We start from the raw sequence: 27123 nt of genomic DNA, 5'->3' as shown, positions 1-27123 counted from the left end.
TCTGTTTTAGGGTTATCACGATTAATTGTCATAACTCTGAAGGTGCATGTGTGCTTCATACACCTTAAGTCATTTATTCATATTTAACTGGGATATATATGAATGACATGAAAAATTATATTTTAAATATACAAATATTTCAAATACTTCACCCAAAAATTCTTATTCTCTCATCATTTACTCACTCCAGATGTGTATGACTTTCTTTCTTATGATGAAATAAATGAAGATTTTTAGAAGAATATCTCAGCTCTGTAGGTCCATACAATGCAAGTCAACAAGGTCCAAAACTTAGAAGCTCCAAAAAAGCATTTAAAGACAGCATAAAAGTAATCCATACGACGCCAGTGTTTAAATCTATATTTTCAGAACCAGTATGATAGGTGTGGGTGAGAAACTACAGAAGCCCTGAATTGCAAGGTGGGTAAAAAAAAAAATCAATGTGATTATTTTATTTATTTAATTAATTATTTCAGGTGTCTTAGTGCCTTCCTGAGCCTGTGTCCTAAAAATATATATATATTTATGTATATATATATATATTGTCTTTGAAATTTGTTTCCTCTCTGAATATTTTTTCTTTCTGATTTTTTTCATCTTCTGAATTAAACTTAATAAAAAGTTTTTTGTTGGGCCTGGGTAGCTCAGTGGTAAAACACACTGGCTACCACCCCTGGAGTTCGCTAGCTCGCTAGTTCGAATCCCAGGGTGTGCTGAGTGACTCCAGCCAGGTCTCCTAAGCAACCAAATTGGCCCGGTTGCTAGGGAGGGTAGAGTCACATGGGGTAACCTCCTCATGGTCACTATAATGTGGTTTGTTCTCGGTAGGGTGTGTGGTGAGTTGAGCGTGGTTGCCGCGGTGGATGGTGTGAAGCCTCCACACGCGCTGTGTCTCCATGGCAATGTGCTCAGCAAGCCACGTGATAAGATGCGCGGGTTGACTGTCTCAGATGCGGAGGCAACTGGGATTCATCCTCCACCACCTGGACTGAGGTGACTTCGAGCGCATTGGGAATTGAACATTCCAAATTGGGAGAAAAAGGGGAAAAATCCCCCCAAAAAAAGAAAAGATGATTTTGTCCTCTTTATTGTTAGTAAGCACGTTTAATACAACCTTTTAAGTCGGGGCACAAGCTGAATAATCGGTTAAGAGCTAACAATTAATCGCTGCAATAATCGCTCGAATAGTCGAATAATTGTTAAAAAAAAAAAAATCAGAGAAAACAAAATTAGAAATCAAAATTCAGAGAAAAACAAAATTAGAAATCAAAATTCAGAGAAAAAAAAAATTATGCCCAAGAAAAAAAATTGTTGGACATAGGCTCAGGAAGGCACTAAGACGTCTAAAAAAAATAAATCGCCTAATAAATTTGTTTATCACCTTGCAGTTCAGGGCATCCATAATAAACAGATCAATATTTAAGTGCTTTTTTACTATAAATCTCCACTTTCACTTTCTTCTTTTGTTTTTTGGCAATTCGCAAAGGAGAATTTATAGTAACTCAAATATTAATCTGTTTCTTCAGTATCCTTAAAAAATGTGTAGTGAGACAGTAGGCATTATTCCACAAGTCTCAGTACATTTGTCTCATGACCATTTCACATGGAGAGAAAAAAATGGTCATTTTTTATTATTAATCAAATTTTGTGAAACATTGTCTTAACATTTGTTATTCTTATGATGTAATGAGTCAAGAAAGAGATCAGAGATGTTATCACAGTGGAAATGCAAACAGAAACTTTGCATACTGTGCATACTTGCAATAATGAAGGGTAGTATGCTAGAAAGAGGTAGTATGCTATTCCAAACATATCTTTTAACTTTTGTTGCAACACACTTTGATGTAGGCATCCGCTGACCAATGCAAATTTCAGATAGGTGGGTTCAGTTGAGATTTCGGAAATCCAATTTGCTGTATTGTATTCTCACTGCCTTTTTGCACACCCTCAAAACAAATCATATCCATTCCTATTGGTCAAACACTCTGTCAGAGTTTTCTCTAGTGTGTAGGTACCCAAAATGTATTTAATTAGTCTATAAATCAGATACAAATATTCATGTCTCACAGGTCTGTTCTTACTTTCACCGACGCCTCGGAGCAGGACTTGGGCCTTTACACGGTGGAGCTGAATGAAAACCCAGATATCTCCTCTAGCTTCACCTTCACTGCGGAGGGTAGATATTCATTTCTATCTCTGGAGAATGTCTGACCTGGTGGCAAAAGACCTTGTGCATCTGTTCAGCAACAAAACTTGATGTACAGCTCGTCTTTTTATAGTGTGACCTTTGCATATTGTCGTTGATGAATGTTTTGCCAAGTCCTTTTGCCCCAGGCCATGTTTTACACAATCTAAGCATTTTCACACTATGCAAAGTAGCCGGTGTGACAGAAGACAGACTATATCTGTCAGATATCTTATGTGAATAAACTGCGTGACTCAAATAATCTTTACAGAACTTCAAATACAGCAAGACTAACTTAGATGGACTGCAAGAGTTTACAAGAGAAATTGAATTTGCAATTGTGTCTTTTTCTTCCTCAGATCTGGAGAGACTGACAGAACTGAGCTGGCAAGTCAGAAACCCGTGTAAGTGAGACAAATGCGACACATGTACATCAGAAGTTGTGTTACTATGTTGAGAAGTAAATTCTGACATGCATTTAAAGTAATTGTGGTCACACTTTATATTAGGTGTCTTTAACTACTATGTACTAACATTAAAATACATGCAATACAATGTGTTTATTGAGTAACTACATGTTGTTCTGCAAAATTCTCACAAGATTCACATTTGCTGCTATGGAGGTAAAGGTATGGGTATGGTTAGGGTTGGGTTAGGGTTAGGGGTTAGGTTAACAGTGTTACTAAAGATGTAATTAAATGCAGGAACGTTAAATGTAAGTACAATGCACGTAAGTACATAATAAGTACATTCAGGCATTGGCGAACTAGGGCGCCACCAGCTGGGGAGGGGCGCCAAATTAGAAGGCCGCCTCCAAACTCCGCACTGCACACACTGCCACCCCCACCCCCCGTCCAACAATCACGATCTCGCCTAGGGCGCCAAAATGGTCAGAAACTGAGTACATTGTATGAAATGCTTAAGTACATAGTAGTTAAAGACAACTAATATAAAGTGGGTTTGATATTGTTTACCCAAAAATATACATTCTGTAATTTACTCTCGTGTTGTTCCAGTACCCTATCATCCTCTTACTTCTATGGAACACAAAAAGAGATGTTTTGCAGCATAAAAGTAGTCCACACGACTCATGCACTGCATTTTAAGTCTTTTGAAGTAGTTGTAAATCGATTTGGCTTTTTCAAAGACCGATGCCAATATCTAGAGAGTACGGTGGCTGATGGCTGATATAATGCAGATATACAGTATGCACATAATACGATTTATTGACAGCTAATGAAGACAAAAGTAACAAAATGTAATGAACACACCATTTGCTCGCATTTTATTTCGATCTGAAAATTTTGATTCGATCTGATTCTGATTAATTTGAGTATATTTCATTTATAATGTCCATTTTGCTTATATATGAAAGCAATTTGATGATTCTCAATACCAGTTTCGATACTACAACAAAATACTAACTTATTTGAGTAAATATTGTTTCAAGGCAAGGCAAGTTTATTTATATAGCTCATTTCATTCACAATGACAATTCAAAGTGCTTTACATAAAAGTGATAAAGAAAATACAAGATAAAATACATTTTAAAACCAATTTTAAGAACAAGAAATACAAATAAAAAGTAATAAAATACAAATTTAAAAAGTAAACATTATTAAAATGAATAAAAAATAAAAAGAATACAGAAATATAATGATGCTGGGCAATTTGCCTTTGTTGCCAAATGCAATGACTTCTGTCTTGTCGGTGTTTAACTGAAGGAAGTTTCGGCACATCCAACTGTTAGTTTCATCAATGCACTGGCATAGAGAGTCTATGGGGCTGTAGTCATTGGGCGATAGGGCTAGATAAATCTGGGTGTCGTCTGCATAGCTATGGTACGCAATTTGGTTCTTTTTCATAATTTGGCCTGGTTTGTGTATATACAGGTTGAACAGGAGTGGTGCCAGAATTGAGCCTTGTGGGACTCCAAATGTCATGGATGTCCACTCAGATTCATAGTTGCCTATGTTCACATAGTAACCCCTCCCTTCTAGATATGACCTGAACCAGCTGAGGACCGTCCCAGAGAGCCCTACCCTGTTTTCCAATCTGTCTAGGAGAATGTTGTGGTCAACAGTGTCAAAAGCAGCACTGAGATCTAATAATACCAGCACTGATGTTTTGCCTGAATCAGTATATAGCCGAATATCATTTAGGATCTATATGAGTGCCGTCTCTGTGCTATGATGCGGTCGGAAACCAGACTGGAAATTGTCCAAGTAGCCATTCGAGATTAGGAATTTGTTCAGCTGATTGAAAACAACCTTTTCAATGATTTTGCCTATGAAAGGAAGATTTGAAATTGGTCTGTAGTTGTTCAATATTGAGTTATCTAGATTGTTCTTTTTAAGAAGGGGCTTGACAACTGCAGTTTTCAGGGACTTCGGAAATGTGCCTGAAAGGAGTGATGCATTGACTATTTCTAACAGATCTTTTTTTCCAGAAAGTTAAATAAATTTTTTAAAAATGATGTGAGCAGTGTGTCAAGACAGTAGGTCAACGTTTTAAGATGCTGTACTATTTCTTCCAGGGTTTTGCCAGTTGCCTCAAAATCAGACATAGTGACTGATTTCGTTTAATTTTGTTTTTGTGGTGGGTGCTGTCTGACCTCAGCACAGCATGAGGAGTTTCAAGTTAACAAGTAATTATCCAAAACAAGTAAACAGTCAGTAATAAAGCAAGAACTTAGAAACAAATTACAAGCAATAGAACCAATAAAAACTATTAATTTAAATATACAAATTAAGACAACAGTGCTTTAAGTTTTTAACAGCAGAATTAAGTATTCAAGTAAGCATTCAGAGTTTGAAAAACCTGATAAAATGTAACATACAAAATGAAATATTTAACTACTTACATTACTGGTCTTCACTGTCTGAGTATAAAACATTTAATACAGTTGTAAGCTACTTAAGATATCCAGTCAAGAGCAGTGAGTGGTATTCTTGTTTCTTTGGGTTTCTTTGATTAATATTAACGATATACTAGACAGCAACAGGTCTATTAGCTGCATTTACACCTCAAGTCCACTTTTTTTATCTCTCTGTTTACGTTCACTTTAGACACAAATGACAGTGTTTACATTAGTAGCTCACCAAGACAGGCATTGCTCCAGAATTATTACGTGTATTTTACCATTTAGGCATGTATCTGCATTACCGCAACTTCGCGAGCGCTCTCAGATCACACGCGCACAAAAAACAAGCGCGCATAAGCCGCTTGTCAGTCAGTCAAACAGCGCGTGGGAGCCGAAATGAGGAAATAAATAGTGACTCTCATTATTCGTGTAGCTTCTCTTTCTTCTCACTTTTCCTTTTGGCCTGTTAACAAGATCCTGACAAAGAGTAAAAGATCGATCTTGTGATTTTAAGAATTGGTATGAGGAGGGGCCTGGGTATCTCAGCGAGTATTGACGCTGACTATCACCCATGGAGTCGCGAGTTCGAATCCATGGCGTGCTGAGTGACTCCAGCCAGGTCTCCTAAGCAACCAAATTGGCCCAGTTGCTAGGGAGGGTAGAGTCACATGGGGTAACCTCCTCGTGGTCGCAATTAGTGGTTCTTGCTCTCAATGGGGCGTGTGGTAAGTTGTGCGTGGATTGCGGAGAGTAGCATGAGCCTCCACATGCTGTGAGTCTCCGCGGTGTCATGCACAACGAGTCACGTGATAAGATGTGTGGATTGATGGTCTCAGAAGCGGAGACAACTGAGACTTGTCCTCCGCCACCCGGATTGAGGTGAGTAACCGCACCACCACGAGGACCTACTAAGTAGTGGAAACTGGGCATTCCAAATTGGGAGAAAAGGGGATAAAATAAATAAATAAAGAACTGATATCAGGATCGTTTAAATAAAAATCGTGAATATTCAGAAAATCCTTTTTTATTTTACCGAGCCCTATTAAAATTATAGTGTTTCAAGGCACATCAATCCAAGTTTGATGTCTTGATGCTCCATATTTGAATGCACAGAATTGTGAATGGGATTTCAGAGCTGTAGACCATCTAAAAAATGGGTGAACTATTCCTTTAAACATTTGTATGCATATTATAAACTAATCTCTGATGTATTTCAGTGGTTTGTATAGGCTTTCTCTCTGTGTCTGTGTGCTCAGTGATCGCTCTGAAGTCCGGCTGGCAGGTGGACGTGTCCGAACAGGGTAATGTGCGTCTGTGGCTGCAGACTGAAGCTTTGAGCAGTGCAGCGGTGCTCCGACTCATTCTCAATGACAGAGAGATCACCAGCACCCCGGTAACCGGCTCATTTCAGAATTTGTATCGTTCAAAGTTTAACATAATAAAGCCCTCTTTGTGTTTCTATTGCTTGAACACTATCTTACATCATGCTGTCTGACATTGTCATCTGTGGATCTGTGTCCTACAGGCGCGTAAGATTAACTTTGACAAGACAAAAGGTCTGGTGGAGATCCTGTTTGATCAACTATCAAAAGAAGATGAGGGCTCCTACACCGCCCAGCTCAAAGACGGCCGTGCCAAGAACGAGTTCACACTGGTGTTTGTGGATAAGAGTATGTTTATCATGTTAAATTGTAACATTAAACAATATTCAAGTAAACATAGAGCAGCACCTAATAAACATGCAAAAAAATATTATAATTCTAGAGCAAATATTTTTCCTAAAAATTGATGTCCTCATATGTGGACATTGGGACTAAGTTATGAAATTGTACAGTATATAATACCAAGCTATAGAATGTCTGATTTTTTTCATCAAATTGTTTTTTATGTTTCCAGGAGTGTTGATTATTCATTTTACAGACATTACATCAGAAATTAGCATAATTAATCTCTGATTCAAAGTAATGTCCAGCATCATCCAATCACAGTCAACCATGTTAAAATAAAATGATACATTATAAATTCTGAATCTATGTACTGATTATCATTGTCACATGTCTGTCAAACATGTTGAGTGATCCAAACATCATCTGCAGCCTGAAACTGAACTTTTGATCAGATTTTAGGAGTGAATGCACTTAACTGCATAGAGAGCTATAGGATGCTCCCTTGCTCCCTATTTAGTGAATGACTTAACCTCCAGTGTGCTGTCTGTCTGCACTGGTCTCAGAACAGTTTGAAATGCACCTTATTTTCATCCTAACTCCATATAAAGCCTCTGAAAGACACATTTTCCAGTTTTTGGATGCATCCATTGATTGTCAATGTGATCATTCAAAGTAAATATAGGATTCTAATGTGCTAATTAGCAGCGTAGTGTTTTGCGATAAATCGCTCAAATTTTAAAAATGGCATATCGGATGAAACTAGAGACTCTAATCTTTTGACTCAAACAGGTTTCAATATAAAAACGTAATTAGGTTTCTTAACAGATGTAGTTTTGTTGCCGTTTCTCCCACAGACAAACTCTGTTGTGATTGACGTCATGTTGTTTTGTCGCATGAATCCGTGTGTTGAAAGTTTAACACTTTACTGACAGCACAGAGTCTCCTGTACTGAGATCAGTCAGTTTAAATGAATTTAAATTAAGTGTTGCATGTAGCGAAGTCAAAATGCAACGTCCACGCATGTGGACGCGGGGGTTGCACAAGGTTAAAGAAAAGGAGGGATGATTTGACATTTTTTTGTGGATGACTTTTCTCTAATGCATGTTGAAATGCTACATTTGCCATAATGTATCTCTATTTTGGGCCTATTTAGACTTCCCATCAATAATATTTTTATTAAAAGTGTTACAATCTGGAAAATTCTACCTTGCAGTTTCCCAAGGACTTAAAAAAATCATATTTAGATTATTCTATATTTAAAGTCCATTTAGATTTATGTATACAATTTGTATTTTTTATGACGAATTAATCCTTCAGCAGCTGAGTGACATTGTGAACAAAGCATCTGTCCTGATCGTTACATTTTTGCTGTGTTTTGCTCAATTTCACAGAGTTCCAGGAAACACTGGCCAAATCTCAAGCCAACAGACGCAACTGGAAGAGAAAGACTGGTGAGTCGACACAGAGATCTCAATAGCCAATAACAGAGCCAGAATCCAGAGTGAAATGGCCACTGATCCACTCATGAACACTGTTGCACCAATGTAGAACATTCTACACAAAAAAATACAGATGGATAGTTAATCCATTAGCTAACAGCTAACAATTTAATCACATTAAACATGTAAAAATCATTTTGACATACTTTGATGTATTGGTACTTGATTTTAGGTTCAAATCGATGTAGGACTAGGCAATAGCCTCATATTTTTCAGCCTTTTGTAGATATTTGATAAATAGATGTTTCTTCAACTTTGGGCAATTTGTCCCAGGGGTTAATTTTTATTGAAAAGGACAGATTTTAAAACTAACTAAATAAATAAAATCTAAAATTTTCTATTTTTGTGATTTAGAGACTTTCCCAAAGGGCCCAAAGTTGAAGAAACACTCATTTATTTATTTTCTCCAAAGGATTTTTTATTTTATTTTTTCTATCATTTCAACCAAATAGGCATTGTAGCAAAGTAGATTTAAGATGTTTAACCCTTTAAGCTCTGAAGGTGTTTTTAAAGATTTCTTGTTTCAGTGGCATACCCAAAATTAAAGACTTATAACTTAATGAAAAACAAAACAAAAAAAACATGGAGGGTCAAGTGTTTGGTATATAGATTATGATAAGACTCTCAGCCTAATAAACTGCTTATTTTTCTTATTTTTCTGATTTGACATTATATATTTCTAGGTGTAAATAAGGTGGGCCCGAAAAACTGCTTTTGTTCCCAGTCATGTCTACTGTATCTGAGAAAAATTTTGTGTTGATACAACAAAGCAATCAAAAGTTATAACATTGCAAATATAATTTATCATAGTGTCCAAAAGCCTCTCCAAACAAATAAAACATAATAATTGTACATAAGAACTAATTACACATGCAAACACAACAATGACTAAAGGTTTGCATAGCATGCAGACATGATTTTAGTAATGAGATTTCACAGAATGAGTTTCATTCTGTGTCATTTGAGTCATCATTGAGTCCGTGTCATGTATTTGGCGCCATCTCCTGGTGGCCATCTGTAACATTGTGCTTCATGTGGATTATCTAATGATCTATGCATCCGATTACCTTGTGTGTGGGCACGTTTGAAAGATAATCACCTCCTCTATGTGATATTTTATGTTCTGTTTATTTTTCGTGAAGTTATAAGTGAAAATGCAGCATATAAGCAACACCAACATAATTGTCAAAGACATGTAATTACAGTAGCTATTACTCGCTAAATTTTTGTCTGTGAGTAAAACAAATATGCTGGTTGTATTCTACTCTTTTAAAGCTTTTCAACAACATATGACACGTGACTGATGATTTTGCTGATTTTGATGACTATTTGATGTTTTTACTGATTGCAATAATATGTACAGTGCAATTTTTCTTTATATATATATATGATCAAAACCGAACAATGCAAATTTAAAAGCACTTGTTCAGTTTTGGTCATAATGCATACATGCATTAGAAAGTTGAGCATATAAGCTTTCAGATGATTTTGGGTTGGTCAAGACTGTAGTTATTAATATTTTGAAGATTTGTTTTTCTCGCGGGCCCGTCAGCAGTCAAGGGTTAATGTAATGAGAGAAATACAGTAAAAATATAGTTATAAATAGTCTGGGAATATTTTACACACTGTTTTTCACTAATTGAACATGAGGAAGAATATTTAATAATAAAAAAAAATATCATTTATTCTGTGATCTGTTTTACAAGGTCCCCATTTTGAGGAATTCTTGTCCTGGACTGTGACCTCAAATTGTGAAATGATTATGAAATGCAAGGTAATGATAATCCATCAATAATCACATGACATCATCATTTAAATTTGATTAAAACCAGTGTATCCACTGCTGCAGGTCACTAATGTAAATAAAGACACACGTGTGAGATGGTTTAAGGATGGAGTGGAGCTCACGCAGGCCGTATACGAGCAGACAGGTGTCTGTACTTTTACTGTACCTCAGGTATCATATATACACCGCACACAACACTAATAATCCATATGTGAACTGTGTCTGAGCCCAGAGGCAGTAAAGACAATACCACAATATAAGTTGAGCTTCATCAACAGCATTCGTGGCATAATATCAGTTACAACAGAAAATAACTCATTCTTCAGTGTAATAAAAAAAAGAGGCTAAATTGCGCACTCCCCACACAAGAATTATGTCAGTACCATTTTTATCCATATAGAAAAGTAGTTCCAGTATTTGTGCTGGAGGATGACAGGACACTTTACAGCTCAAATAATATATGTGTTTTTACTGAATAATTGATGTAAGTGCTTCAACAAAAAATATGAGCTGGTTAATTCTCACGAAACAAATGGAAGTGATATATATACAAATAATTTTAAATTCTATTCTGAAACTTGAACACAATAGATATACATGTGCACAAAGAATTAACAAATTTAAAATTATTATTATTTAAAATAATGATTATACTTCAATCAAGTATTGTATTGCTATATTAAATTGTTTTAATAACTATAAATTAAAAATAATTCTCATTACATTTCTTTCATTTTTTTAACTTTTTAATTTTATTTATTTATTTTGTATAGGGAGAGTACAAAAACATGATTTTAGCAACAACAAAAAAGATGCATTGTACATTGAGATTATAGCACATGCTAATTTGCATCTCAGGTCCATAGATAGCCTTTTTTCCCTTAAAAAAAACAACAACAAAAAAAAACAAGATAAAATTAAAAAGTAAACCAAGCATTTAAAAATTGAAAAGAGACAAATATTAAACTATAAAAGTAATTGAGGTAGCTCCCAACCCTGGTAACATATAATAAAAAGGATTAGGCCAAAGGTGTATTAATAATTAAAAATGAGTACAGCTCTGGTTTCTTTTAAGAAAATGTTACCAAATAATAAATACCAAATCTGATCATTTATCCTTAGATTAATCATTATATTTATAGTTATAAAAAAAAAAGTTTAATATTTAAAAAAAAAAAAAAAAAATATATATATATATATATATATATATATATATATATATATATATATATATATATATATATATATCGGTAATGAGATAAATAGTTTCTTTTTAAACACATTTGGTGAGTAATGATTAAATGTTTTAGAGTCTCTACTAAATGTTAACATTTAAAGTTGAAAAAAGTTGTAATTATTATTTTTGGCCGGGTTTTGTGTTGCGGTAATGACATTTTTTTTTTTTTTTTTTTTTTGAAAAAGTTAAAATATGTCTTGATTATACTGTTTACAATGATAAGAGTCAGCTTCAAATTTCAGCTTTAAACCCCTCTGGAACGCAGGCCCCATAGACTTCCATTGTAATTGTGATTTTTGCTTATATTAAAGAAACTGAGGGACCAATTCAAATTTCTGTTCTAATCAATTTTATGCTACAGATGCTGTCGATAGAGCTTAACTTGTATTGAACCCGGAACGCTCCATTAACACACCAGTACATGGCTTTTAATTGCCTGTTAGAGAAATAAATCTTACCACTAATCTTTCTGGCACTGGGTGATTAAAGGGCTATTAGGGCGTAATTATCCCTGGAATCACACTGACCCGTGTTATTTGTCATAATTGCTCAGGTGACGAGGAAAGAGGCAGGTGTGTACAGAGCTGTAGTGTCCGATGGCAGAGGAGAAGATGAGAGTGTACTGGAACTATTAAATGATGGTGAGACCATTTGAAATTATTTCTATGTGAGGTTTTAAATGAGGTTAATGATGACCCACAATAATTCACTAACTGATAGTAATGCTGAGAAATTAATTGCACACGCTGCTGTAGAATATAACTCCTGATAAGTACTAAATATACAAAATTATACTAATATTACGTTTTTCTCTTTTCCAGAATTTGAGAGACTCTTGCAGCAGTTAAGTAAACAGTGTGGTAAGTTGATGTTTTCAGACTCTGTCTCATGCCATTTTAGATCATTTTTAGAGATAATAATATCATCAGCAGGTCATGTATCTGTAGTGAACGTCTCCTGTGCTCCACAGCACTCTCTGCTGGTCCAGTGTTTATTCAGTGCACTGCACAGGGATTCAAGCTCTACTGCACACTGAAATATTATCTGAACCACATGAAGACCAGCTGGCACTTCAAGTGAGTCTTTCAGTAATGACTACTGAGACATAAGTTGGGATGGGAATTCCACTTAAAGTGAAAGCTCAACTGCAAATAAAAATTCTGACATTATTCACTCACCCTCACGTTGTTCCAAACCCGTATAACTTGCTTTCTACAGTAAGTGCCTCACTGTAACCGCAATCTTTGCATTTTTAACCTCTTGAGACCCTGCGTCCACATGCGTGGACATTATGTTTTGTCTTCACTATAGTCTATGCATAATTTAATTTGATTTAAAACCGACTGATCTCAGTTCAGAATACTGTAGGACAGCGGTCACCAATTAGCAGACCGCGGTCCGGGTCCGGACCCAGGCTTGGCTCCGTCTGGACCGCGAGACATCATGACAACTGTTGCCCTATTTGCCCGTTTCTACAGTTTCTAATTGCACAATGCATCAACTCACACAGCTGTACCCGCCACAAGCACTCAGAGGCGCGGACAGCGCTGATCTTTCTGCGCTTTTTCCTTTAATAGCACTGAACGTGCTTTATTTAAACGGTTTCCACGCAAAAACTGGACTGCTGTCATTCAGCTTCAAAATGAACAGTTGATCTTATATTTTAATATTCATTCAACTAATGAAATTTATGACATATTTTGATCCTTTGGTAGAATGTCCGTAAGACCCCAGTACTTTGGCTGTCTCTGGGCCTCATCCTTGCCCAGGGACTATTTTGACTTGAATTTATAATAACTATTTCATAAAACAAGCAAACAAACAAACAAACAAAAGCACATTTCTTATATCAGTTCATAGCCATACTGACTACTGACACCATGTAAGTTATTATTGTCCGGACCTTTGCTTGGAAGGAAATGCCAAGACCGGAACTTTAATTAAATACCCCTGCTCTAGGCTATCCTTAAAGGGTTAAACTTTTAACACACGGAGTCATTCCAGGTCTCCTAAGCAACCAAACTGGCCCAGTTGATAGGGAGGGTAGAGTCACATGAGGTAACCCCCATCATGGTCACGATTAGGGGTTCTCACTCTCAATGGGGCGTGTGGTGAGTTGTGCGTGGATTGCGGAGAGTAGCATGAGCCTCCACATGCTGTGAGTCTCCGCGGTGTCGTGCACAACGAGTCACGTGATAAGATGCGTGGATTGACGGTCTCAGAAGCGGAGGCAACTGAGACTTGTCCTCCACCACCCAGATTGAGGTGAGTAACCGTGCCACCACGAGGACCTACTAAGTAGTGGGAATTGGGCATTCCAAATTGGGGAGAAAAGGGGATCAAAAAATTTCAAAGAGTCATGTGACAAAACAACATAGCGCCAATCACAGCAGAGTTTGTCTGTGGGAGAAACGGCAACAAAACTACATCTGGTAAGAAACCTAATTAAGTTTTTACACTGAAACCTGTTTGAGTCAAAAGATTAGAGTCTCTAGTTTCATCCGATATGCCATTTTTAAAATTTGAGCGATTTATTGCGAAACGGCATGTTGTTAAACATAATGACCACATACGTGGACTATAGGATCATTTTCCTTAAAATATCCTCTATTTACTGCATTATCACAATGAGAATTAATGGATGCATCCAAATCTGGAAAATGTGTCTTTCAGAGGCTTTATATGGAGTTAGGATGAAAATAAGGTGCATTTCAAACTGTTCTGAGACCAGTGCAGACAGACAGCACACTGGAGGTTAAGTCATTCGCTAAATAGGGAGCAAGGGAGCATCCTATAGCTCTCTATGCAGTTAAGTGCATTCACTCCTAAAATCTGATCAAAAGTTCAGTTTCAGGCTGCAGATGATGTTTGGATCACTCAACATGTTTGACAGACATGAGACAATGATAATCAGTACATAGATTCAGAATTTATAATGTATCATTTTATTTTAACATGGTTGGCAGTGATTGGATGATGCTGGACATTACTTTGAATCAGAATTAATTATGATAATTTATGATGTAATGTCTGTAACATGAATAATCAACACTCCTGGAAACATCATTGACAATTTCATAAAAAAAAAAAACGGCTTGATATTATTTAATATTTCATAACGTAGTCCCGCTGTCCACATATGTGGACATCTTTTTTTTCATGTTTATTAGGGGCTACTGGTTACAAGTCAAAAAGGGGAATGGAAAATGCACACAGCAGTCAGACTCGGGTCTCAGGAGGTTAAAAAAAAGGACGTTTTTTTTTGTGGTAATCAACATTATGCCACAAATGCTGCCGATTGAGCTCAACTTGTACTGAACCTGGAATATTCCTTTAAGTAAACACATCAAAGACAAAGTTAATACTTCAATGAAACGTCCATTGAGTTATGAGAAGTATCTGTTTTACCTTTGATAGTTTCATATTCTCCCTGTGACAGAGAGAAGAGAATTGACCAGGAGGAGCGGACGAAGCCTGGCAGCAGTATGCAGAAGGTTTGGATTGAGATATTTGGCCCCACTGAAAACGATAAAGGCAAATACACCCTGGAGATGTTCGACGGCCAGGAAACACACAGACGTTCGCTGGATCTCTCTGGACAAGGTACAGCAGCACACAATATAAGAATCATGCAAGCAACTGGAATGCAATGAAAGAAAATGAATGTCTCTATATTTAAATGTGCGTCTCTTTCTTCTACTGTAGCTTTTGCAGATGCTTTGCTGGAATACCAGAGACTGAAGTAAGTCGAGACATTTTGAGTTCAAGGGTTCAAAAGTGCAAAAATAATTAGTCTTATTCTGATCGATTTGTCAATGCATGATATTCCAAAGCATTAAAAAAAATTGTCATCATAATGTTTTCTAAAAATGGTTAATAAATTGCTCTGCCCCTGAAACAACTTTCCTTCATGGCTGATGTCACGAATCCCTCTTACATTTTAACTCCTCCCCTCCAACTAACGGTATCCATTCTGAATAAAATTAAATCCTATGCTAAATTTTTTAATGTCAAATGGTTTGTGAAAGAAAACAAAACTAACAAAAACAGTGTTTTCCCAATATTCACCCCAAAACAAAATATGCATTAAAAAAAAAAAAAACATAATTTTTTATAACCTGTGGCTTCCTAAAACCATTTTCAATGAAGATAATTTTATTTTTTCAACAATATTAATGCTTGGGTGTGTGAGGGTTAAGCATGTGACAACAATGCATCATATTATTGATTGAAATGTCTCATTTTCATTCCTATTTTCACAGGCAAGTGGCGTTTGCTGAGAAAAGTATGTGTTTGTTTTACTCGGTTCTAGTTGTGTTTCAGTAAAGCAATTGCATTTTGCAAACTAGAGATTTCATCATAACTTTCTTTATGATAGATCGAGCCAAAGTGACAAAGGGGCTTCCTGATGTTGTGGCTATAATGGAGGATAAGGTACATCCATCCTGATCTCATGAAAATAACATTACTGCAAAATGATATTACGTGGTTCATTACAGCATATCGCGGCAGTTCTGAGGTGAAATGTCCACTGTGTGGCAGTAAAAGCGAGTTAAATGTTCTTCAAAACTAATTACGTTTTTAAGATCGATGCTCTATTGAGTTTTAAATATAAAAATGTAAAAAATGACGTCCCCACCCTAAACCCTCACCGATAGTTCCAGAAATAGCAAATGTGATATAAAAAACACAACTATGTCATTTTGTGGTGCTTCTATGACACTTTCGGCTCACGTGTCGACTCGCGTGCTCTTCAGGACTCGTACCCTTTACATCACAAGTGCAATGCTCTATCAGTTGAGCTACCGCGCAAGTTAATCACACTCACGTTAAAATATATCGCCTTACAAGTCAGGCACTACTCAAAAACATTTTTTTTGCTGCTTTACTTAATAAATGAACTAAAGCAACACAATTCTAGAACATTTCTTCACAACTTGATTCCATTGCATTCTATCCATTTAAATTTGTATAATGGAAGTTTACTTAATCCATTTGAGTTGAGACTACATGAATTCTTTTTGTGGTGTTAATGTTGCATTGATGAAACTGGGCTGGCGATTTCAATTTCCCAGCATACTTTGCGTGGGACTCAATAGGAAGAGTAAATGTTAAAATTAAGAGTTATTTTATGTGTTTTTGTGCAAGATGAATCTAAAGGGGATACTTGTTAATGTTTAACCTCATACGACCCCCACGTCCACATGCGTGGACGTTGTATTTTGGCTTCGCTATACGCAACGCATAATGTAAATGAATAAAACCCGACTGAATACTGTTCATAAGACCCTAGACTGTCGTTTAAAGTGTGAAACTTCTGGCGCACCGAGTCACGTGACACAACAACATGTCGTTGATTTCCGTGAAGCGCTCCTACGGATGCATTGCCAATAAAAATGACTCTGGTAAGAAATCTCTTTACGTTTTTTTCATTGAAACCTGTTTGCTTGTAAACAGTAGTTTCGTTTGATATGCCGCTTTTAAAAATCGCTTAATTTTTAGTGTGTCAGCACGCTGATAAACATGATGTCCACATATGTGGACACTGGCACTGCATTTCCTCATAAGTATAAAAAACATGTTACAGTTGTTATTTTGAATAACTTTAAACATTAACACATCTGTGGATCATTAATATACATTTTGTTATATTTTATTTTATCACTGTACAGTGCTATTCATTAACACTAGTAAATGCATTCCTTTATTAGCTGTGCGTTTTCACATCGAGAATAAATGGATATATCCAAAATTCAGAATTTATAATTCTGGAAACATAATAAACTATTTGATTAAAAAAAAATCTGACTTTCTATAGCTTGGTGTTATTTAAAATTTCACAACTTTGTCCAGCTGTCCACATATGAGGACATCCATTTTTATGAAAACTGTTTGCTCTAGAATTTTTGGGTTTTTTTTGGCTTGCTTATTAGGTGTTACTAGTTACAAATCAAAGAGAGAAATGGAAAATGCACACAGCTGTCACACTCGGGTCTCAAGAGATTAATGTTTTGTTATGTTGAGATTTAGAAGAGTTCCTGTTACGTTGGAGTTTAGCATGCTAACATTCACTTTCGATAGTACATAAAGAAATAAGAGATTTATTTGAGTTGCATTGACTAATTTTGTTGGGTTTACCCAATTCAACTCTTTCTACACAAAGTGTTTGTGTTGAGATTACATAGTAATTTTAAGTTAAGAAAACTAATTCCAGGGGGGGCCTGGGTAGCTCAGCGAGTATTGACGCTGACTATCACCCCTGGAGTCGCGAGTTTGAATCCAGGGTGTGCCGAGTGATTCCAGCCAGGTCTCCTAAGCAACCAAATTGGCCCGGTTGCTAGGGAGGGTAGAATCACATGGGATAACCTCCTCGTGGTCGCTATAATGTGGTTCTTGCTCTCGGTGGGGTGCGTGCCACGGATGCCGCACAGAATAGTGTGGAGCCTCCACATGCGCTACATCTCCGCGGTAACACGCTCAACAAGCCACGTGATAAGATGCGCGGATTGACAGTCTCAGACGCGGCGGCAACTGAGATTCGTCCTCCGCCACCCGGATTGAGGCGAGTCACTACGCCACCACGAGGACTTAGAGCGCATTGGGAATTGGGCATTGCACACTGGAGAGAAAAAAACACGTTTTTTAAACACGTTGAACCAATGTCCACGACTGAATCAAGTTCAGCCAAAGAGCTTTGAGTGTCGTAAACGTGTCAAACGTTGTGTGAGGAACTAACTGATAATATGACGTTTACTGGTGATTTGGGTGAAATTAATGAAAGTCGTTGTTGTAGCGCCTCTAGTGTTCATTTCAACAGGAAACTGCCACAGTATGAAAAACGAGCCACAGAAAGATCATTTTGCAAATATGCTATGTGCTCACTGGTTCTATAATTCGGCCCATATATGAAAGAGCTGCATAATTATTCTTTGTATTTCTGTGTCGTCTCTTCAGTCTCTATGTTTGACGTGTTTTGCCGAAGGCGACCCGGCGCCAGAAATGTTCTGGCTGAAGAATGACAGAGAAATCGTGTCCATGGCCCAGTACCACATTTCACATGAGAACAAAGCCTCAACTCTCACTATAAACCACGTCACCATGGAGGACTCGGGCAACTACAGTATCTTCGTACGCAATAAGTATGGATCGCAGACAGTGCCTGTGACCGTCAGTGTGTATAAACATGGTGAAAGGCCTCGGGCGGATGCAGTGGAGATATAAACGCCACTGTAAACGCCCAGCATTGGTAGAGTAAAAACAGGGTAAGCCCTTGTTACATGAGCTGTGTCCAAAATAATGTTTTGTTTGTTTTATTTGTGGTTTGTTTCCTCTCCGGTTACAGAATAAAGTGCCAGTGAAACCTGTTTCTGTATTTTCATTTTTGTGGCACTGTAAATTTGGACAGCAAACATTGAGCGGCGGGTTCATTGTTTATTAAACAGAATTTTTCCAGCTAAATTACAATAAGATACACATTTTTATCCAAAGAAATATGTACATAAATATGTATCAGCAACTGAGATTTCATAATAGAGTAGCAAACTTTGTTTCATGTAGTATGATGCAATCAGAGGGTGATTCTTTTGAGCAGATAGAAAGCAAATAGTCCACAGTGTCATTCACCTATCATTTTAAACAGTCTAGTGTTTCATCGGGTGCCTTTTACAAAATGTAGTCTAAAATGAACCGAGAGGCGGAGCTAAACAATAAGTAAAATCCACGTGTTCAGTGAGTTCAAATAAAACCTCTACAACAGTCTGCAAAGACATTGTGTTCAATTAATGTGATATTGGATTAATTTAGCATATTCTGTGTTGATTTTGAAAGAAGATCTGCTGAAGTCTGTGGTGTGTTAAAAAGAGAGAGTAGGCTACTACATTCTTATTAGATTTCTGAAAGCATCAAATCAGCTAAAATATCAAACAGAGGTCAATGCTGATCCACAAATAAATACTAACGAGGGTTTATACAATTATGTAATATTTTTATATATGTGTGCAATCACAAATAATATATGGTGAATGTTCCTCATGATTATCCCTTCTTTTGTGGTGTAAAAGAAACCGCTAAAAACGATTCAGTCCATACGGAGGCCGTCCGAACAATTCTGATTCATTTTGCCAAACCATTTGAGCAATTCATTGACGAGTGACGAGTGATTCATTTGCAAAATGGGCATTTTTACTATGGTTTCACTATGAATATAATGGTTAAAATATGGTTACTGTAGTAAAACCAAGGTACATTTTTTGCAAGGGGAATTTCCTCCCTGTCGTCTCAGCAAGGGCGTAGCAGCCGTGGGGGATGTGGGGACACGTCCCCTGCACTCTTTAAAAAGGTGATTTTTGTCCCCCGCACTTTTCCAAGCTAAACCCATTGCGAGTCCAAATGGTGGATCTGTATACAGTATTCTTCACGTTTTGTTACTTTGGGCTGATTGAGCGACCATCCAGCCAATCACAGGTGAGTTTCATGAGCCGAAACAACCCTTACGTAACAGGCCGCCAGTCAGACAGTCTAATCAACACGACTCCGTTCATTTCTACAAAGCTGCTTTCAACAATGCTCATTTATCCATGTTTTTAATCAGCATTGATATTGATCTAAATAATCTAGAGATGAGGAACACACAAACGAGAGATATTTATCAGCATATCGTTCTTGATTGGCAGCGTTACGTGAAATGCACCGCAATCCTTCTTTTAAATCAGTTTATATCAGCGCATGAGTCTTCATTAAGTTATGCTTTTTACTTTATGTTTGTGAGGTTATAGTTTGATCGGTTGTTTTTGCCAATTTAAGCAGATTACTTGATCTGTGTTAAATATGTAAAACTATTTTTAATATCAGCTCCTGTTTTTTACCTCGATGTTGGTGTGCAGTCGACAAACTGTAAGAAAAAAGATCGATCTGCTGTGTTCTTATAATGCTTAAAACTTCTACTAAAGTCTCTTTTTAGGTCTGTAGACATACACATTTTAAAGGATTAAAACTCATTTCACACAAGACACTCATCTGTCACCTTCTGACATCATTAAATGGATCTGAATGAATGTTGGTGAACGTAATCGAAACACTCGGAGCCACTTGGATACATTTAAATCCCACAATGCACAGAGTAAAAAATACAATTGTGCACATGCACACTTGTCATTATTGTAACTGATTAAATAATTCATTCAGGACCAGCTTGTGCTCAGTCACACTGCAACCCCCCCAGTGGCCAAGCCAAATCTACGCCCCTGCTGGAAACACTATTGTTAAAATAGTTGAACTAGCCTACTTTCACGCTACTGCGCTTGCGACACCCCTGAGGAAAAGCCGCAAAGTGTCTAGCATACATCCCTGATAGTACACGTACACAACACAAATGTCTATTTTAAGTGTATGTTTACATCTAAAAGACATACTTCTGAAGTCGTTTGCACATCTGCAATACATCTATAAGATGTATGTCAATAAGTAGCCTATGTCTCGGATCTGATGTTTGTAAATCTGATCTTTTTAAGATGTTTAGCAGATGTTAATTAGAATGCTACCCAGATAGCACACGTACATCTCTGAGATGTCTGTTTTAAATATTTTCATCTGGAGAGCATCACAATCTAATGAACATCTGATAAACATCTTACAAAGATCAGATTTACAAACATTCGAAATAATAAACCTCTCGAAGACATCTGCTGAATGTCTTATTGACATCCGAGAGGAAATATCTTATAGACGTATTGCAGATGAGCAAACAACCTAAAAAATACGTCTTCCAGATATAAACACACCCATCAAATAAGCGTCTGGGTGATGTATGTGTGCGATCGGGGTATGCTTTCCAGATAGGGTTGCCACCCGTCCCGTAAAATATGGGATCGTACCGTATTTAAAGATGAAATGATGCGTCCTGTATCGAATCAATACGGGATGCGATTTGTCCCATATTTAAGCAGATGGTGAAACGGTGAAATCGTTCATCGTATGATTTAACATTGATACAAGTTGTAAATTTTATCTGCAGTGGGTAATGGACTGTCTGAAAAGTCCACACATTGTGCTAAAACTGAATTTTTTTTCTATATTAATTTCAAAAAGAGTCAAGAAGTACAGGTGAAGAAAATAAACAAATAAATACATTAATTAATTAATTAAAATAAAAATGATTGAAAAAAATACTTCTAAACCAACCAAAATGTGTACATAAGATAAAGAAGATAAATAATAAATATATTTGTTTATATATAATATGTTTTTTTATATATATAAGTAATGGGTCAGGAAAGTTTTCATTTTAGCATAAGAAAGGATATACTATTTTTATTATTAATAACTCAACGTGTGCTATCTGGGATGGGTACTGTAATACGGTTTAAAAAGCTTCCCTGATGAAGTTGAACTATTATTCTAAAAAGCTGCAAATAGTCCAAAAAAACTCAAGGGTTTTTGTAATATTTCATATTATTTTGATCTCATCAGTTTCCAGCACCTGTAAAGGGGCATTACCTCACACACGATGTTAGTGAACTCTGGGTTGTTCAAACACAGTAAAAAAAGTTTGAAAAATTAATAATTAAACTCACAGTTGAGTATAAGTACCATGGTGACACCCACGGCCTCTTTACATTGTGTTGGGCTTCTCAAAGCTGTCTAAGGCTCTTGCCAGAGAGGTCAAATACACAGAAGACATGGCCTTCAATGGAACATGGCAGGTATACGTCCAGGAGAACTACGAGGAGTTCCTCAGAGCCATTTGTAAGTTTTTCCAACCGAGAACACATTTGACCAAAGCCATGATTGTAGGTCTCTCAGTAGCTGTATGTTTCTGTTCTCGCAGCACTCCCTGAAGATATCATTAAGCTGGCCAAGGACGTCAAACCAGTGACAGAAATCCAACAAACCGGCAATGACTTCATCATCACATCCAAGACCCCTGGGAAGACCGTCACTAACTCCTTCACCGTCGGAAAGGAAGCTGAAATAACCACCATGGACGGCAAGAAGCTCAAAGTAATATTTTTAATGTCAAACTGTACATGCTTCAGAGGTTGTACAAAGTGTTTAATGTTTTGTGCTTGAGTAATTGTGCTTCATTACTATACTCCAATACTATATATTTCATGTTGACTTTAAGTATAAATTCTTGGTACTTTTTATACTTCTGATGGCACAACACCCATTAAACATGTATTTCCTTTCACTACAGTACTATCTATCTCTGAACTGCAGTCTTAGATTGTTTTTTCTTGTTTTCAGTGCATTGTCAAACTGGACGGAGGAAAGCTGGTGTGTCAGACGGATAAATTCTCTCACATCCAGGAGATCAAAGGAGGAGAGATGGTTGAGGTTTGTACTAAATGCTGCAAAATGTATCTGCAATTGACAATCAGTATATGCTCATCTTGGTCCATCTCTGAAATGGAATAATTTGTAATATTAATATTTTCTTTTCTCTGTTTATTTTTCAGACTCTGACAGTAGGAGGAACCACGATGGTGAGGAAGAGCAAAAAGATGTGAAGTGGCTCTTCAAGCTGACAGTTTGTTAAGATGTCACCAATTATTTAAATAAAGCTCTGATTTATAAAAATCAAAAAGTTTTGGTTTCTGTAACCCTTTAACCTCTGAAGGTGTAAATAAGGTGGCTCCGAAAAACTGCTTTTGTTTTGTTCCCAATCATGTCAACTGTATCTGAGAAAAATGTTGTGTTGTTACGACAAAGCAATCAAAAGTTACAGCATTACAAATATAATTTATCATAGTGTCCAAAAACATCTCAAAACAAATAAAACATAAAAATTGTACATAAGAACTAATTACACATGCAAACACAACAATGACTAAAGGTTTGCATAGCATGCAGACATGATTTTAGTAATGAGATTTCACAGAATGAGTTTCATTCTGTGCCATTTGAGTCATCATTGAGTCTGTGTCATGTATTTGGCGCCATCTCCTGGTGACCATATGTAACATTGTGCTTCATGTGGATTATCTAATGACCTATACATCAGATTACCTTGTTTGTGGACTCGTTTGAAAGATAATCACCTCCTCTAAGTAATGGTGTGTGATATTTTATGTTCCGTTTATTTTTTGTGAAGTTATAAATGAAAACGTGGCCTATAAGTAACACCAGTATAACTGTCAATGACATATACACTGCCTCACCAAAAAAGCTGCATTCTCTAATATTTCGTTGGACCACATTTAGCTTTGATTACAGCGCGCATTTGTCGTGGCATTGTTTTGACAACCTTATGCAACGACACAACATTTATTTCCGTCCAGAGTTGCATTCAATTTTGGCCGAGATCTTGTATTGATGATGGGAGAGTCGAACCACTCCCTAAAGTCTTCTCCAGCACATTCCTAAAGACTTTCAATGGGGTTAAGAGTCAGGACTCTGTGGTGGCCAGTTCATGTCTGAAAATGATTCCTCATGCTCCCTGAACCACTCTTTCACAATTTGAGCCCCATGAATATTGGCATTGTCATCCTGGAATATGCCCGTACCGTCAGAGAAGACAAAATCCATTGATGGGATAACCTGGTCATTCAGTACATTCAGGTAGTCAGCTGACTTCATTTTATTGACGTATAACATTGCTGAGCCTCGATCTGACCAATTGAAGCAACCCCAGATCATCACACTGTCTCCAGAGGCTTGTGGGCACTATGCATGATGGGTGCATCGCTTCATGTGCTTCCCTTCTTAACCTGACGTGCCCATCGCTTTGGAATAGGGAAAATCTGGACTCATCAGACCACATGACCTTTTTCCATTGCTCCACAGTCCAATCTTTATGCTCTCTAGCAAATTAAGTTCCTTTTTCCGATTAGCCTCACTAACAAGTGGCTTTCTTGTGGTCACACAGCTGTTTAGTCCCAATCCTGTACGTTCTCGTCACATTGTGCATGTGGAAATACTCTTACTTTCACTATTAAACATAGCCGTGAGTTCTACTGTCGATTTTTTACAATGTGACTTCAAGAGTTTTAGTGATCTCCAATCGTGATCCAAGATTTTTTTCTGACCACACTTCTTCCGTGAAGTTGATGGTTCACCACTATCCTTCCAGGTTTTAATAATGCGTTGGACAGTTCTTAACACAATTCCAGTGATTTCAGAAATCTCCTTAGTTGTTTTCTTTGCTTGATGCAGGCCAGTAATTTGCCCCTCCTGAAACACAGGAACATCTTTTCCACGACCACGGGATACGTCATCTGACATGTTTAAGAAATGAGAAGCTACACACTACATCAGTTAGTGTTAAAAGAATTGTTGCCATCTGAAACATATTAATTACTGCAATAATGATCCAATCATAGACTCTTAAGTATCTGCTTATTTAAATCCAAAAAATTTTTTTGGCCAGGCAGTGTACTCACTATATTTTTGTCTGTGAGTAAAACAAATGGGCTGGTTGTATTCTACTCTCTGAGAGCTTTCCAACAACATATGACACATGGATATTTGATCAGTTTGATGTTTTTACCGATTGCAATAATATGTGCAGTGCAAATCTTTTTTAATAAATTTGTAATAAAGATCAGTTAAAATTCTAATTCTCTCACTCTATCTGTCTGTCTGTCTGTGTAACTATCTATCTATCTGTCTATCTATCACTCTTTCTGTTCTATCTATATCTATCTGTCTGTCTATCTATCTATCTATCTATATATCTATCTATCTATCTGTCTGTCTGTCTGTCTGTCTCTGTAACTATCTATCTATCTATCTGTCTATCTGTCTATCTATCACTCTTTCTGTTCTATCTATATCTATCTATCTGTCTGTCTGTCTATCTATCTATCTGTGTCTGTCTGTCTGTCTGTCTGTCTGTGTAACTATCTATCTATCTGTCTATCTGTCTATCTATCACTCTTTCTGTTCTATCTATGTATCTATCTATCTATCACTCTTTCTGTTCTATCTATCTATCACTCTTTCTGTTCTATCTATCTATCTGTCTGTCTGTCTGTCTGTGTAACTATCTGTCTGTCTGTCTATCTGTCTGTCTGTCTGTCTGTCTATCTATCTATCTATCTGTCTGTCTGTCTGTCTGTCTGTCTGTGTAACTATCTATCTATCTATCTATCTATCTGTCTGTCTTTCTGTCTGTCTGTGTAACTATCTATCTATCTATCTGTCTGTCTGTGTAACTATCTATCTGTCTGTCTGTCTGTCTGTCTATCTATCTGTCTGTCTGTCTGTCTGTGTAACTATCTATCTGTCTGTCTGTGTAACTATCTATCTGTCTGTCTGTCTGTCTGTCTATCTATCTGTCTGTCTGTCTGTCTGTGTAACTATCTATCTATCTATCTATCTATCTATCATCTGTCTGTCTGTGTATCTATCTATCTGTCTGTCTGTCTGTCTGTCTGTCTATCTATCTATCTATCTGTCTGTCTGTGTAACTATCTATCTATCTATCTATCTGTCTGTCTATCTATCTGTCTGTCTGTGTAACTATCTATCTGTCTGTCTATCTGTCTGTCTATCTATCTGTCTGTCTGTCTGTCTGTGTAACTATCTATCTATCTATCTATCTATCTATCTATCTATCTATCATCTGTCTGTCTGTGTATCTATCTATCCGTCTGTCTGTCTGTCTGTCTGTCTATCTATCTATCTATCTGTCTGTCTGTGTAACTATCTATCTATCTATCTATCTATCTGTCTGTCTGTGTAACTGTCTATCTATCTATCTGTCTGTCTGTCTGTCTGTCTATCTATCTGTCTGTCTGTCTGTGTAACTATCTATCTATCTATCTATCTATCATCTGTCTGTCTGTGTATCTATCTATCTGTCTGTCTGTCTGTCTGTCTGTGTAACTACCTATCTATCTATCTATCTATCACTCGTTCTTTTCTGTCTATCACTCATCATTCTTTTTTATTCTATCAGTCACTCATTCTTTTTTATTGGTCTATAATTCAATCACTCTTTCTATTCTATCACTTGTTCTTTTCTATCTTTCTATCACTCCATCACTCTTTCTATTTTATCTATTATTACAGAACTTTTTCTATCTTTCTATCACTCCATCACTTGTTCTTTTCTATCACTCCATCACTTTCTCTATTCCATCACTCGTTCTTTTCTATCACTTTCTCTATTCTATCGCTTGTTTTTTCTGTCTATCACTCCATAATGCTTTCTATTCTATCACTCATTCTTTTCTATTTGTCTATAATTCAATCACTCTTTCTATTATATCTCACTATTTTCTTTCTATCTGCTACTCTTCTATCACTATTTCTATCAATATTTATTTTCTATCTATCACTCTTTCTTTTCTTTCCATCTCTCTTTCTATCTATAACTCTTCTTTCCGTCACTCTCTTTTCTTTCCATCACTCTTTCTATAACTTTCTTTTCTTTCCATTATTCTTTCTTTAGTTATTTAGTTATTGTCTTTTAAAGTTGTTGTAAGCGATTTCAGCCATTCTACTTCCACGAGACTGAGCTGTTGAATTAGCCACGCCCCTCTTTCCAAAACCCCAAACTCCAAATGAGATTTATTGAGACCAACATCCTACATAAATGGTTTCAAAAACCACAGCAGTAAAATAGCGCCCTCAACTGACAACTGTTATGAACAACATGGCATTAAAATGGCATTAAGCCTCAATAATTTGCTGCAACTACAATACTATGAGAATGAGCAAAATGACTGACAGGTTAAAGGGTTAAAGGTACACATTTGTTTGCTGTTTACAGAGTCTACAGCTGTCACAGTGACAGGTGTCATATCTCAGGGTGTAGAATTTTTTTTGCATACCTTTCCATGTAAAAATCGCTTACGGTACCTTTAATTTCAGTGCTAAAGATTTATTTTGCATGTGTTCTGAAAGACCACAATAACTGGTTTCCACCCGAATCTTCTAAATA

At 36.7% G+C, this 27123-nt stretch overlaps 2 protein-coding genes across 2 annotated transcripts in view; both read left to right on the top strand.

Annotated features, from left to right (window-relative positions):
• Window positions 1-18601, top strand: part of LOC127453595 (myomesin-3-like) — an 89355-nt gene extending 70754 nt beyond the window's left edge. The window contains exons 23-37 of the mRNA XM_051720070.1: window positions 2070-2176; window positions 2545-2589; window positions 6305-6441; window positions 6574-6718; window positions 8107-8166; window positions 9921-9988; window positions 10064-10171; window positions 11791-11878; window positions 12059-12097; window positions 12208-12313; window positions 14677-14840; window positions 14943-14979; window positions 15500-15522; window positions 15616-15671; window positions 18192-18601. Of these exons, the coding sequence (XP_051576030.1) occupies window positions 2070-2176; window positions 2545-2589; window positions 6305-6441; window positions 6574-6718; window positions 8107-8166; window positions 9921-9988; window positions 10064-10171; window positions 11791-11878; window positions 12059-12097; window positions 12208-12313; window positions 14677-14840; window positions 14943-14979; window positions 15500-15522; window positions 15616-15671; window positions 18192-18458 (1450 nt within the window). The 3' untranslated portion in view covers window positions 18459-18601. The remainder of the gene's footprint in view (window positions 1-2069; window positions 2177-2544; window positions 2590-6304; window positions 6442-6573; window positions 6719-8106; window positions 8167-9920; window positions 9989-10063; window positions 10172-11790; window positions 11879-12058; window positions 12098-12207; window positions 12314-14676; window positions 14841-14942; window positions 14980-15499; window positions 15523-15615; window positions 15672-18191) is intronic.
• A 3214-nt stretch (window positions 18602-21815) lies between these two features.
• On the top strand, window positions 21816-22821 carry LOC127453598 (fatty acid-binding protein 10-A, liver basic-like). The gene is made up of 4 exons (XM_051720075.1): window positions 21816-21980; window positions 22063-22235; window positions 22482-22571; window positions 22694-22821. The coding sequence occupies exons 1-4, from the start codon at window positions 21914-21916 to the stop codon at window positions 22742-22744; spliced, it is 381 nt and encodes a 126-aa protein (XP_051576035.1). The 5' UTR covers window positions 21816-21913; the 3' UTR covers window positions 22745-22821.
• Window positions 22822-27123: the final 4302 nt, after the last annotated feature.

The sequence above is a fragment of the Myxocyprinus asiaticus genome, chromosome 16 (assembly GCF_019703515.2).
Source record: "Myxocyprinus asiaticus isolate MX2 ecotype Aquarium Trade chromosome 16, UBuf_Myxa_2, whole genome shotgun sequence".
Lineage (NCBI taxonomy): Eukaryota > Metazoa > Chordata > Actinopteri > Cypriniformes > Catostomidae > Myxocyprinus > Myxocyprinus asiaticus.
Note: the sequence above shows the minus strand (reverse complement) of the source record. Positions and strands in the feature narration are given on the sequence as shown.